General features: G+C 42.5%; 1 protein-coding gene across 1 annotated transcript; it reads left to right on the top strand.

Annotated features, from left to right (window-relative positions):
* Positions 1-3,567: 3,567 nt before the first annotated feature.
* Positions 3,568-10,377, top strand: LOC130293966 (apolipoprotein A-IV-like). Its single transcript, XM_056543301.1, has 4 exons — positions 3,568-3,726; positions 3,925-4,016; positions 5,458-5,584; positions 9,031-10,377. The coding sequence occupies exons 2-4, from the start codon at positions 3,968-3,970 to the stop codon at positions 9,956-9,958; spliced, it is 1,104 nt and encodes a 367-aa protein (XP_056399276.1). The 5' UTR covers positions 3,568-3,726; positions 3,925-3,967; the 3' UTR covers positions 9,959-10,377.
* The last annotated feature ends 5,441 nt before the right edge of the window (positions 10,378-15,818 follow it).

Consider the following 15,818-nt stretch of genomic DNA (forward strand, 5'->3'; position numbering starts at 1 on the left):
CCTCCCTCAGTCTTCCTGGCAGCATTGGCTTTGACCCACAAAATAAACATGTTAAAAAACACGGGGATCACAGTGAACAGGGATCAAAAGCACCTAATATAATGGAAGAATTGCTGCTTTTTTTCCTCAACTCCTAAAAATCAGTAAAAGCTAAATTCTATGTGCCCCAGAATAGTACCACTGAAAATGTATCATCGCTCTGTAAATGACAGCATGAAAACATAGAAGAAAATGACTCGGTCATGGAAGCATGTCTGCTCATTAAGGGGTTAAAGATAAAAGTATGACTATTTGGAAGAAGTGTACACGAGCAGGTTAAAGAGCAATTTCCTTCACAACTGACAACAGCATTCATTTCACAGTAAGCATTCATACGATAACTGGTAGGTGGACATTACGAAATATTGATTTGCTAACTAACTTTGTTTAAGAATAACTTTAATTTCCAATAGTGCTCAGAATTCCAAAATATTTAAAAACCGGGATGTTCATCCTGCTGAGGTTACTGTTGCCCCCATCTGAGTGTATACTTTGTCAAGAATATGGGAGAGAGGGCCTATCTCTGTTCAACAGTAATCTACGGTAAAACCAGCGGTCAAGTCCTGGAAAAAAAAGTGTGAGAATTCTTCCACATAAGAGCTGGTCGTGCAAGACTCCTGCTAATAGGATTGGTTTTCCTATTGTGGAAAAAGAGCAGGAACTCAGTTCCCACACGTTCCTACAGAACTTGAGCCCTGTTTAAAACAGTAATCTAAGTTAAAAAGGACAGGCCTTTCTCCAGTATAATATCATGGCATAGTAGAGATGAGTATATGCTCTCATGTGATTGACCAGAGAAGTAAGGGAAAGGAAGTCTAGGCCAAAGTACTGATAGAAAACAACCCAGTTCTGATCCTACTCCCTGAAATGGAGAGAATGTGAAATAGCTGTGCACCATGGGTAGTACTCTCAGAAGCTTAATAACAGCAATGAGAACACTAAAATCATGTTGTCACCACTCTGACCAAACCATGCAGCTTTTTTTTAAATTCTTATGAAAGAACAGATATGCTTTATTAATATTTTTTACTAACTCAGTTTATGATGGTATCACTCCCTATGGCTATAAATATGGATTACAATGGATTGATGGCCTATCCTGAAAACAGGTAATGAATAATTGAATAATTTTTGCCAAGAAAAACAACTTTACATCCCTCAAAAACAATACCATTTAACAAGAACTGAAGATGACACATCACCACTTTATATAAGAATGATGTTGGGTAAATTCACATTGCTTAGCACTAATCTGCATCTAAAAGTGTGGTAAAATCTACTGCATAGCAAATGGTAATCTGAGGCATCAATCCAGTGAAATGCATTGGTTTTCTGCTGCAAAATCCAAAACAGGTTATTCTGATGGAAATCACATTAACATGCACTTACAGTATACAAATATAGATCAAAATCATAGGGGTGTTAGCAACTAGTAATTATACTAGTTTTTGAACAGAGAAGTGACAGTGAACAACCTGGTGTTATAATATGCTCCATATTGCCCAACAGCCATGTACTTGAGAGAAGATTTGTGGGTTTTCATAATTTTCCCTATTTAGCCTCATGTATAAGATCTGTCTTAAAATCATTTTTTTCTCATTTTTATTTATCAGGGACCACTTGGAAAATTGTGAAATTAGACAATGACAATGTTTTCACACATAAAAGGGTATTCCAATTTAGTTACCCCTTACTACCCCTTAGTCACCACATCTGGTCCACCACCAGTATATCAGTCTGTTCAGGTGCCTGTTTTTCTAGTCATTTTGGTAGGGTATGGACACTACCTCCTCATAGGCTGGGTTCTTTTTGCAAGTCATTGTTAACTTCCCTGAGATCAGTTGATCCTTCCTTCTTCTTGCAAGGTATTCTGGGCTACAGGTGAAACTCCAAAAATGTGAATATCATGCAAAAGTTCATTGTATTTTCGTTAATGCAACTCGTCTGTGGAAGGAAGCATGAAGTGCTCCAAAATCCCCTGGTAGACGGATTCGTTAACCCTGGACTTAACTTAATAAAGCCCAGTGGACCAACACCAGCATATGACAGGGCTCCCCAAATCATATCATATATTGGGGATTTGGGGTTTTCATGAGCTGTAAGCCATAATCATCACAATTATGACAAATCACGGCTTGAACTGTCTTGTCTTGCATTGCATGTAGTGAGTCTCTCTCATATATTAGTTTGCATGATATTCACATTTTTCATGTTTCACCTATACCTTGAGGTCGTGTGATCCTCCTTTCTTCTCCCTTTCTGACATGACACTGCCATTTTAACTGGTTCAGCCAACAAGTTGAATCAGTTCGATGCTCCAAATCGCACTCTACGCTCAGACTGAATCCAAGTTTGCTGAATTAGGTTCGCTTATTTCTAGCTGAGAAGGTTGAGGTGTGGATACATTTTGGGAAGAGTTAGATATTTTCCATGAAAAACAATATGCAGAACTACTTTCAACAGCACTGGGACAATGTTTGTCACATAAAAGGGTATTTCAAATTAGCTATCCCTTACGCACCACTCCACATCTGGTCCAGAATTTGTATATTTGCGTACTCTGGTGCCTGCATTTACTAATCCTCTTAATGCACTTTCCTTGCTGATGAAGTTCTGAACTCATTTCTGGCCCAGTGATGGCTGCATTGGGCTTGGAACGTCATCAGGAGAGCAGGGACAGCATGTCATCTGGGTAAGTGAACAGAGGCACCCGGGTGGACCTGAGCTCCACCACTTTTCAGATATTTGATGCTTTAAAAAAAAAAAATATATATATACTATATTACCTTTCTTATGCTGTTCCTCCGTAGCTTCACTAGACAAACTATAAAACCATGTACATATTTCAAGATAGGATGACAGGAAACTAGTACATTCCCCTATGACATACATCGGAGTTCAGCTGATGGGTCACATGCTTCGGCTTCTGTGAAAGGGGGGGGGTGAACAAATCACTTTGGCTTGGTCAGTCTATGTACTGGCCTACAGGCCTATGACAGTACACTGAAACTCTTCCCTAGGTGAAGCCTAGCTACACCTCAGCATACACCTTTAAATGATAAAGGGATTACAATATTAATTACTTTAATGCATGTGCTCAGCTCCAGGCTGCCGTATCTGTGCCAGCTTTTCAAAACTCTATGTATTTTGGTGATACTATCAGTAATGGAGACCATGATAACAGCTTGACCTTTCTATGAAATCTTTTGCAAAGTTAGCTTATGGATTGATCAAATCAGCTGTTACACTAAACTTTTGAGAACAAAGGGCATATATGATTGCAGCAACCACAACCCAGTTGAGTTGAATGTTGTTTCATTTGACTCGCAGTGACTTGACCTTGGATTGTGCCCACATATGACCTTTAATAACCATGAAATTCACAGATCCCAACCTTTCATTGTGGCATGTTCTGATAGTTTCACTGTCAGCAGCACTTATGGGTTAAGAACACAATCTCAGCACTTTTCTATTTCATCATATTGTGACTCACCGATCATTACTCACTGGGCTTTTCAATCTTCCAGCACCACTTTGAAAACAGAGACACGTCACGAACTCCACATTGTAGATGTGATCTAAAGTCCATACAGCTACCTTGGAGCATAGCCAACGTAAGGATGCTCTAATATAAAGGGCAGGCTTTGGAATCAACTTCATCCTCAGACCCAAACACCAAGGGTTCAGGTAAGGAGCTATCTCTTGATGAAGCAGTCAGGCAGAACACCATTTCTTCATAGGAATATGTTATGTATATTTCTATGTGTCTCACAACATTTGAAGATCTCTAGATGGATATCTCTGCTTTACAGCGTTTAGACACTATCATCTATGGTATATATTCATTAGTATGATTTCTTAAACACTGTTCATTTGTTGATACAGATTTTCACCATTGGGACAAGGCTGATTCATCCAGAGAGTCAACATGCTGGTGAAAGTCGTAGCTCTTGCACTAGTTGCGTGTGCCATCACAGGTCAGTAAATCTTTAAATGATTAGTATCTAAACAGAGGCGTAACTTGAGGTTTCTGGGTCCCCATACCAAAAACTGGAATAGGGATCCCCAGCTACCATGTGTCATGTGTACTACTTGTGTCTTCTTATATAGCAAAGGGTCCCTTGGCCTGAGTGTAATTCCTACCTCTGTACTCCATATATCTACACACTTGTAGCTGTAGTGAATATTATAGAATACTGCTCAGAACCATCTAGTAGTATGAAGAGTTCACGCCTTATTCATATATTTCCTAAACAATTTTGTCGCTATATTCCTTTTATATGGTTATCTGATCCTACCTGGTTTCATTTTATTTAATATTTCATATATAACACATCCTAGTCAAATTCTGAGCTCAAAATTTGGTCTGATCAAAGGCTTTTAAACAATATTCCTCAGTAAGCACATATAGGAAAGGCAATATTTTGATTGTTGTTTGTTATACATATTACATATAATGTATGATCGCACATTTAGTTACTTCCCAAAAAATTAAGATGAAATTAAATGTACCGTATTTTTCGCCGTATAAGACGCACTTTTTCTTCCCCAAAACTGGGGGGAAAAAGTCGGTGCGTCTTATACTGCGAATACACCCCTATCGCGGCAGTCCCTGCAGCCATCAACGGCCGGGACCCGCGGCTAATACAGGACATCACCGATCGCGGTGATGCCCTGTATTTACCCTTCAGACGCGGCGATCAAAGCTGACCGCCGCGTCTGAAGGGAAAGTGACACTAACCCGGCTGTTCAGTCGGGCTGTTCGGGACCGCCGCGATTTCACCGCGGCGGTCCCGAACAGCCCGACTGAATAGCCGGGTTAGTGCTTACAGGACACCGGGGGGGACCTTACCTGCCTCCTCGGTGTCTTCTCCATTCAGGGATCCCCTGTATGCCGGCGCTCTCCTTCCTCGTCATCACATCGTCGCGTACCTGCGTCGGCGTGCGTCGGCGTGCGTAACGACGTGATGGCGGCGATGGAGAGCGTGGATACCCGGCCGGCAGCAGAGACGTTCCGGAGCGACGGGGACACGGCGACAACGATGGAGCGACATCCAGGGCAGCGGTGACGGGTCCGGAGCGGCGGGGACACGTGAGTATTACCTCCTCCTGCAGTGGTCTTCAATCTGCGGACCTCCAGATGTTGCAAAACTACAACTCCCAGCATGCCCGGACAGCCGTTGGCTGTCCGGGCATGCTGGAAGTTGTAGTTTTGCAACATCTGGAGGTCCGCAGGTTGAAGACCACTATTGGGTTCAAAATCTTTATTTTTTTAGATTTTGCCCCTAAAAATTGGGTGCGTCTTATACGCCGGTGCGTCCTATAGGACGAAAAATACGGTACATCACCAATAGGAATAAAATGGCATCTGTATGTTAAACACACTAACACTTTTTAATATCTCTTCTTCTGTCTTAGGTTCTCAAGCCAAGATCAGCACTGACCAGATTTCTGATGCTTTCTGGAATTACTTCACCAAGATGACCAGCGACACCAAAGAAAAAGTGGAGCAAATACAACAATCTGACATCAGCAAACAGTTAAAGTAAGTGACCAAATATTCCTGAATAGTAATAGACTAAATGTATTGTGATCATTGATCTTGGACATGTTTTTCTTATGGTTCTTGAGTGGGTATGTATCACATAGGGTTGTATAGTCAGTTAAAGGGTTCTCAAATGAAGTAACCCACTGTCATATGCATTATTAAAGGGGTATTCTGGGAGGAGAAAAGTAATGTCCATCCTCACTTTCCTGTCTTATCGGAACTTTAACTCCCTAGATGGGGCAGGGATGGTTCTGCAGTTCTGCATCACACTCATGGCATGGATTTAGGCAACGGTGTGCAGCCATTGGTCACCTCATATGAATGAATCTATATATATATATATATATATATATATATATATATATATATATATATTATTGTTGTTTTTTAGTTGCTTCCTTTCCAATCTATTCAGTTTCTCCTATTCTTCTATTTACACAGTTGCTTCCCTATGTCATTATGTATCCAGTAGAATGTATTTGTTTTTGGCTCTATCCAGGTATCAATTGATTTGTACCTATTCTCTCTTTCAACAAGTTCAGCTTTTCTTTTCTATATTCTTCATTTAAGGTCTTATACATATAATAAGAACATCCATGTGCTATTTACACATTATTCATCCCTTACTAAATATGATGTACTGTCATTTAAATGATCATATAATAGCAAGAAAAATCCCCAATGTGCATTTGTTACTAGTGCTTTTATACAGGTGGAGGTTGAGAAACGTATTAAGGAGTAGTTGCTCCAGCTTTTGAACATCAGTCTATAGATGGTAAATCACAAGAGTTATTACATATTCAAGATCCATTTCCTCTTGTAATTAACATATGTATTTTCCAAAATGTAAAAGTTACAAGTTAAACCCCATTGGCAGTCCCAGTGGGGAAGATATATAAAAATCTGTGCAGAGTAAAAGTGGACCAGTTGCCCAAAGCAACCAATCAGAGGGTTTTTAAAAAATTAAAGAAATAATGTTGCTATGGGAAACTGCTTCACTTTTCCTCTGCACAGGTTTTAACAACTCTCCCCCCCTTTTCATCTTGAACTATATTGGATAAAGTTCCTATGACTATCCAGGCTTCCTTATATATGTCTAACCCTTATGATTTAATAGTAAAACGTGTATACCTGAATCCAGTTTCAACAATAGAAACATATGCTTGGCACTCGTATTAAGAAGCGAGGGCAGCACCACACTAGTTCCTTATTACCATCTTTATTTCCTATGAACGTGTAAAGCAAACTCCAACATGATGCACACTCTTTGCAGACGCTTCAGGCCAGGTAGCTCAGTGCTTAATCCATCATGTTAGTCAGGTCAGACCTAACTAACATGAAGGATTAAAGGGGTACTCCGGTGCTTAGACATCTTATCCCCTATCCAAGGATAGGGGATAAGATGCCTGATAGCGGGGTTCCCGCTGCTGGGGATCCCCGTGATCTTGCATCTTATCCCCTATCCATAGGCTTGCATTGAGGGGCGGAGCATGATGTCACATGGGGGCGGAGGCATGATGTCACATGCCGGCGGCCCGTGGTCGCTGGTAATCAGACCCGGAGCGAACATGCTCAGGGGAATGATTTTAACTGGGGTGCTGCGTGCAAGCTCACGGGGGTCCCCAGCGGCGGGACCCCCGCGATCAGGCATCTTATCCCCTAACCTTTGGATATGGGATAAGATGTCTAAGCGCCGGAGTACCCCTTTAAGCACTGAGCTAACTGGCCCGGAGCGTGTGCAAAGAGTGTGCACCCTGTTGGAGTTTGTTCAGCACTCCAGACTGTATTTCCTGATTTTGGACTTCTGCCAGGCCAACAGGAATCCAAAGTCTGTGCAAGAGATGGGGGGGAGGGCATGTGCTCTAGACATGTAGGGAGACATCTAGTGGCAGCTCTTTTTAAACACAAATAAAACATAGAAAACTTAATTTTTTTTAAACAAAGTACATTAGAAAGATTTTGAATTTACCATAAGGAGTGGAATAGCAAATATAAGTTTTAAAGAAAGCGCCCATTTAAATTTAGTCATGACATACCACATTTCCTCGAGTACCGAGGCACCTCATTTTACCACAAAAAAAATGGGAAAACTTATTGACTCGAGTGTAAGCCTAGGGTGGGAAATGCAGCCGCCCCGTCATCATCTATACTTCGCAGCCATCCCCTCCTCAGCCCCTGTCATCATCCACACTTCGCAGCCACCCCCAGCCCCGTCATCATCCCCACTCCTCAGCCATTCCCCCCAATCCCCTCTATCATCCTCCACTGCCACAAATCCATTCCCCCCAAGTCATCCTCCATAGCCACAAATCGCAAATATAGCAGAGCCACCCCAGCCCCCCAAAGCCTTCACCCCTCCATTCACCCCCCCCCAGTCTACACATTGCAGGAGCCGCAGCTCTCGGCAGAGGCAGATTTTTCTCTTGCAGAGTGCAGCTGGGAAAGGGACATGTCTGTGACATCAGGGGCTTCCCTGCGCATGGACATCTGGTACTCTTAAAGCTTCAGCATCCCTGCCCTGGCTGAGTTTACTTGGGGCCCTGGCCGTCCCGGCCCAGAGCAGCACCGGACAGTTTTTACAGGTTAATACTGAGTGGTGACCCTTTAACCCAGTATTGACCCAGTGGATGATGCTAGATATGTAAGGAAGGGCCCAAGAGACAAGTGCCCAGGAGAGTTCAAAACCTATGAGCTTCCACCCCCAGTTTACACTGTTTCTTCAGACTAAACATATGATTTTGAAAAAAAGTCTTAACTGTATCTACTACATTATAGATGTTTAAATATGTGGTAGAAGAGGTGGTTAAGCAGGCTTTACTAGTGAACTATCTTTGCTTTGAGCTCCAATGACCCATCTGCGTACACTGCTACAGTAGTGATTGACTGTGTACGCAAGAGCTATGCACATAGCCATCCAGTTAAATGATACCATTTTGGTTGCCAGCAGCTACCACCAGGGTGAGCTCTGAAGACAGATTTACATCATCCATAATAAATATGTAGAGTTGGTCCCAAAGTGCCAACTAGTGGTTGCTGCAAACTGCCAGAAGCTCAGAATTCACATGCAATGAGTCTGTCTAAGTAGTGTTTCCCAACCAGTATGCCTCTAGCTGTTGCAACACTACATGTCCCAACATCCCCAGAAAGCTGCATGGAGTTGTAGTTTTGCAACCGCTGGAGACACACTGGTTGGAAAACGCTGGTTTAAAGGGAAGACAAATTGAGTGACATTTTATTTAAAAAATTATAACAGAAGTATGGGTCTATTGTATTTTCAAAAACAAGACACTTTAAATATAGAACTAAATTTTAAAAAATTGCAACAAAGTGAAAAGGTTTTGTCTACTAAATTATCTAATAAATGTCCACAACATGTTTTATGCATACAACAAAAATGTTATTTATTTTAGGGGCCCTATTAAATATTTTCTTTCCCTTCACAGCGTTCTCATTGCTGAACACTTTAAGAACATCAATCTTTATGCAGGAGAACTACAGCAACAACTTATTCCCTTCGCCAAGCAGGTACATGACCAGCTAACACAAGACCCAGAAAAAATGAAGGAACAAATAAGTCAGGAGCTGGAGAAGTTGAGAGCCAAGCTGTCCCCATTTGCAGAAGAGGTACAAAAGCAGCTGAGTAAGAATGCAGAGGAGTTTCAGGAAAAACTTGCTCCCTATACGAAAGAGCTTCAAGCCCAGCTGGACAAGAACACTGAGATAGTCACTGAAAAACTGAAGTCTTTTACAAAGGACCTAGAAGCCAAGATCAGAGAGAATACAGATCATGTGCAGGCTACACTGATCCCATATTCCCAGGAACTGAAGGCTGCAATAGATGACAATGTGGAGCAGCTGAGAAATCAACTGAAACCCATCACTGAGAAAGTCAAAGATAATATTGATCAACAACTGCAAGAGCTGTATAAAAGCCTATCACCCTATGCAGAGGATGTACAAGAAGAACTGCGTAACCAGATCAAAAATATGGAATTTCAGATGAAGAAGAATGTTGAGCAGATGGAAAGTAAAATCATGGAGGTCACTGGTCAGCTGAAAGAGCAACTCTACCCCTACGCCAATGAGCTAAGAAACAAGCTGGAAGGAGACATGACAAATGTTAAGCAAACTTTGGAGCCATATCTAACAAAGATGAATGAGCAGATGGACCAGAAGATTGTAGAATTTAAAGACACCATGATCCCTTATGCAGAAGCCCTCAACAAAGCCCTTGTTCACAGAGTGGAAGACATGAAGAAGAAGTACGGAGAATACACTGTGAGCGTACAGGATCAAGTGGAGTATCTGGAGAAAGATGTCCGAGACAAGATCCAAGATTTCATCAACAAGGGTGTTTCCACTGAAAACTGAGCCCATGCTCCTCCCAAAGAACAATGTGACCTGCCATGATACCACTTAACATTCCACAGTAGTGCTACTATGTTAATATTAGTGGCACTACTTTACTACTACATTTCTTGAGCTCGTATTATCTCCTTTAAGTTTACACAATTACAGGCCGATGGTCTAGCCTGACCTTAGTAGAGCATAGTCAAAGAGTAAAATCAGTAGTCTTTCCAGTGCATCATTATATAGTTAACAGTAACGACAGCTGGAATAATGCACATATTCTTTCTGTAACTCAACTAAACAGCAAACATGCCTTACGTTTTGTATACTGTTGTATTATTCAAAATTACCTTTTATATGTCATCATTCCATCATTTATAAACCTTGCATTTGTGACAACACTTTTGCATTCTATTCAATAAAAAAACAACTCAGCAATACATGTTATGTCCTGGTTTGTTTAACTAATAACATTTCAGTTATAGCCATACTGTAAATCTAAGACTTTCAATATCTACATAAAAATTCCTAATATTCAGTAAATACACACCTGGGCATACACACAGGGCTGCACTTTATATATAAGATTAGTTTCTTAAAGGGCTTATCCTTTAGAGCAGTGTTTCTCAAGTGTGGTCCTCAAGCACCCCCAACAGGTCATGTTTTCAGGATTTCCTTAGTCTTTCAAGGTGATATAATTATGGTCAGTGAATCAGGCATCACCACAGTTATATCACCTTTGAATGATGAATGAAATCCTGTAAACATGACATGTTGGGGGTACTTGAGGACAACACTTGGGAAATGCTGCTATAGAGGGTAGGTGATAAGGGCATAAGTGTTTGATTATGAGCGGTCAAACTGCTCGGACCCCCTACAATCTCCAGAACGAGGCCCATCTCTCACCGCTAAGCGCCTTGGCCCCCACCTTCCGAGACAAACTGGTGATGGCAGTGACTGCCAGCTCAGGCAATCACTGGCTGAGGGTAGGTGGGGCCCAAGGGTAGGTGAGTCCCATTTTGGAGATCGTTGGGGGGTTCCAGTTGTAGGGCCACCCCAAGATCAGAAAGTTAACATATTACAAGATTTCAAAGATACGTCCGAAGGATAGGGGATGAGTTATAGATCGTAGGGGATCCTGCCGCTGGGACCCCCGTGATATCCTGTACAGGGCCGCAGCAGTCTGCTGGAAGTGCAGTGTTGTCCCCAGCAGAAAGCCATGGCAGACACGCCCCCTCCATGTATCTCTATGGGACACATGAAGGGGGCGTGTCAGCCGCCACATCATGCGGGAACGGAATGCCCCCTTCCAGCATATTGCCGTGGCCCCATAAGGGCATTGCGGGGGGTCCCAGCGGTTGGACCCCCCGTGATCTTTAATGTAGGGGATACGTTATATTGCACTACAGTTCTTCTTTAATATATTCTTATTATATCTGGTAGGGAGACTCCATCATTACAGTATGAAATGAAATATACATAAAAGGTGCTTCTTTGATTAGTCGTCTCCAATGAATATAATATTCTCTAGCACCAAGTAACACCTTTTCTATGGCATAAGACAAAAATTTACTATTTAAAGGGGTACTCCTGTGGAAAACTTTTTTTTTTTTTTTTTTTATCAACTGGTGCAAGAAAGTTAAACAGATTTGTAAATTACTTCTATTAAAAATCTTAATCCTTCCAGTACTTTTTAGGGGCAGTATACTACAGAGGAAATGCTTTTCTTTTTGGATTTCTCTTCTGTCACGACCACAGTGCTCTAAGCTGACACCTCTGTCCATTTTAAGAACTTTCCAGAGCAGAAGAAAATCCCCAAATCAAACATATCCTGCTCTGGACAGTTCCTAAAATGGACAGCAGAGGTCAGCATAGAGCACTCTGGTCATGACAGAAGAGAAATCCAAAAAGAAAAGCATTTCCTCTGATGTATGCAGCCCCTAAAAAGTACTGTAAGGATTAAGATTTTTTAATAGAAGTAATTCACAAATCTGTTTAACTTTCTGGCACCAGTTGATTTAAAAAGAAAAAAAAAAAGTTTTCCACGGGAGTACCCCTTTAAGCCACCATGGGGGACATGTATCAATGTTGGTGTAGGTAGACGTCTTTTTTAGATTATTTTGGTTGGTCTAAATGTGGTGCAATTGCACCAAATTCACCATACTTGTGCAAGGCACATGATACATTTCGTGCAATGTTCTAAATTTACACACAGTTCTATCTGTACACCTGATCTACACCTCACAGGAAAAGTGGGCACAGGGATTTTGCTCTATTGCTTTGAGGCTCGGATTCCATTGCTGTTTTTGTCCACCAGCAAAAACGCCAGAAAAACTGTCACAGCTATTTCTTGCGTTTTTATATACATATACACGGTGCAGAGCATCACTACTCACCTCCGCCGGCTGTATAGTATATACATATACAGGGTGCAAAGCATCACTACTTACCTCTGCCAGCTGTATAGTATACAGGGGTGCATAGTGTACCCAAGTATACTATACAAGAGCCCAGCAGGGAGAATGTTAACCTACGCTGCTGCTGAGCAGTTCTGGGTTAAGTCTTTGTGCGCTATCCTGTATATACACCGTCTATAGATGACTGTATATACAGGATACAGTAGGTAGACATCAACAATTGGGGGCTCCCTGTTACACTGCAGTATGGGTGCACTCCCCAGGGGAGTGCGACAAAAATGTACTAACCTTTTTTTTTCTTTTCTTCTAATTTCAGATACGTAAATGAGGAGGACTACGTCAGATTCGGTGGATTGCGACAATGACCAATGTTTTTTTTAATGTCAATAAAAGGGTTAATGAGGGCTGTGGGGGAGTGTTTTTTTAAATACATTTTTTTTTCAATGTGTCGTGTTTTTTATAATTACATTTTCAGGGTTAGTAGTGAAAGGCGTCATGTAGACAGAATCCATTACTAAGCCAGGGCCACAAACCAGCTAGTGCTAACCCCCAATTATTACCCTGGCACCCACCACCACAGGTGTGCCAGGAAGAGCCTGAGCCAACATGCCGAAACGTCAAAAATGGCGCTCCTGGGCCTAGGCAGTAACAGGCTGGCATTATTTAGGCTGGGGAGGGCCAGTAACAATGGTCCTCGCCCACCTGGTAACGTCAGGCTGTTGCTGCTTGGTTGGTTTCTGGCTGAGAATGAAAATATGGGGAACCCTATGCGTTTTTTATTTATTTATAAAAAAAAAAAATGCATAGGGTTCCCAGTATTTTCATTCTCATACCAACCAAGCAGCAAAAGCCTGACGTTACCAGGGTCGTCTAGGACCATTATTACTGGCCCTCCCCAGCCTAAATAACGCCAGACTGTTACTGCCTAGGCCCAGGAGCGCCATTTTTGACGTTTCGGCCTGTTGGCTCTGGCTCTTCCCGGCACCCCTGTGGTGGTGGGTACCAGGGTAATAATTGGGGGTTAGCACTAGCTGTTTTTGGTGCTAACGCTAAGCCCGGCTTAGTAATGCATTCCGTCTACAAGATGGCTTCCACTACTAAGCCTGAAAATTCAATTATAAAAAACACGACACATTGAAAAAGAAAATGTTACTTAAAAAAACACTCCCCCACAGCCCTCGTTAACCATTTTAATAACATTAAAAAAACAATGATCATTGTCGCAGTCCACTGAATCTGACATAGCCCTCGGCATTCATGTATCTGAAATGAGAAAAAAAGAAAAACACGAAAAATGGGTTAGTATTTTTTTTCCCCTGGGGAAAGTGCACATAATGCAGTGTATTCCTAAACAGGGAGCCTCCAATTGTTGCTAAACTACAACTCCCATCATGGGGGGCTGTAGTTAAACAATAGCTGGAGTCTCCCTGTTTGGGAACACACTGGCACAAAGGCTCTGGGGGAGATTTATCAAAACCTGTGTAGATAAAGAGTGGTGCAGTTACCCATAGTGACCAATTAGATCGCTTCTTTCATTTTTCAGAGGCCATTTTAAAAATGAAAGAAGCGATCTGATTAGTTGCTATGGGCAACTGCACCACTCTTCTTCTACACAGGTTTTGATAAATCTCCCCTCTGTTCCCATTATGTAAAACGCATAATGAGAACAGAGCCATACTTACCACCCTGGCTTCAGGCCTGGACTGTGTAGCTCCGCCCCTAATGATGTCATCATTAGGGGCGGAGTAGTAAAGGTCGCAGGGGGTCTCAGGAATGAGACCCAGTGCGATCTGTTCCTTGGACTACTACTCCCATCATGGGACATTCTGTGTCCCATGATGGGAGTAGTTGTAGTACCGCAGTGCTGAGGGACGGCTCTTGTACATCCCCCGGCTGCGGGGCTCTATTGGGACTGTTAGGACTATTACTCCCTACTGCAGAATGTACACATTATATATACACATCATACATAGATACACATCATACATAAATACATACACATCATACATACATACACATCATACATACATACACATCATACATAGATACATACACATCATACATAGATACACATCATACATAGATACATACACATCATACATACACAGCATACATAGATACATACACATCATACATACACATCATACATAGATACATACACATCATACATACACATCATACATAGATACACATCATACATACACATCATACATAGATACATACACATCATACATAGATACACATCATACATACACAGCATACATAGATACATACACATCATACATGCACATCATACATACACATCATACATAGATACATACACATCATACATACACATCATACATAGATACACATCATACATACACATCATACATAGATACATACACATCATACATAGATACATACATATCATACATAGATACATACACATCATACATACACATCATACATAGATACACATCAGACATAGATACATACACATCATACATAGATACATACACATCTGTTTCTCAACCAAGGTGCCTCCAGCTGTTGCAAAACTACAACTCCCAGCATGCCAGGACAGAGCATGGCTGTCTGGGCATGCTGAGAGCTGTAGTTTTGCAACATCTTGAGGCACCTTAGTTGATGAATTTTGGGCTAGGTAAACACCACACCCCTCCCCCACTCGCCATCACCCAACCCCCCCCCCCCCCCCGAACCAACACCAACCCCCCCCCCCACATCCCCTTCCCCTCGCCGTCTACTCACCTTCCAGAAGTATCAGCAGCAGGGTGCAGGATATAGGGGGGTCAGAGGCAGTGGACCTCGTGATCCTAGATGCCTGAGCCAGGATGGGGGTGGAGGAAACTTCTTCAGTGCACCCCAGGTGCCAGTGAACTGAATATAGCCTGGAAGCAGGCAGGGACAGGGGCTTGAATCAGACGTGCATGCCTGCGCGGCGCTCGTCTGTTCCCAACAGCCCCTGGTCTATCTGTCCCTGCCTGCCCAGTTTTTTAAGGGCCAGGCCTCCCCACTCAGGGATCTCTACTGTCCCTCCATTGCGCTGCTGCTGGCTCCTGTATACAGATGTCATCATTTATAATCCCCGCCGGGAGAGGGAAGCTCTGATTGGTGTATAGCTATTAACCAATCAGAGCTCCCGTGTCCCGGCGGCGGGGATTATGAATTATGGCAGTGTATATAGGAGTCGGAGGCAGCGCAGTGAAGCCGCATGTGCCGCCAGCTTATTAAGTTAATAAATGCGGATCGCAGCGGATCTCTGCAGAATGACCCCGTGCGATCTGCACCTCAGCCCCAGGACTACAACTCCCATCATGGACGGAGTCTGTCCATGATGGGAGTAGTAATCCTAACAGTCCCACTAGAGTCCCGCAGCCAGGGGATATGCAAGAGCTGTCCTTCAGCACTGCAGTACTACATCTACTCCCATCAGGGGACAGATTCTGTGCCATGATGTGAGT

Source organism: Hyla sarda, chromosome 10, assembly GCF_029499605.1.
Source record: "Hyla sarda isolate aHylSar1 chromosome 10, aHylSar1.hap1, whole genome shotgun sequence".
Lineage (NCBI taxonomy): Eukaryota > Metazoa > Chordata > Amphibia > Anura > Hylidae > Hyla > Hyla sarda.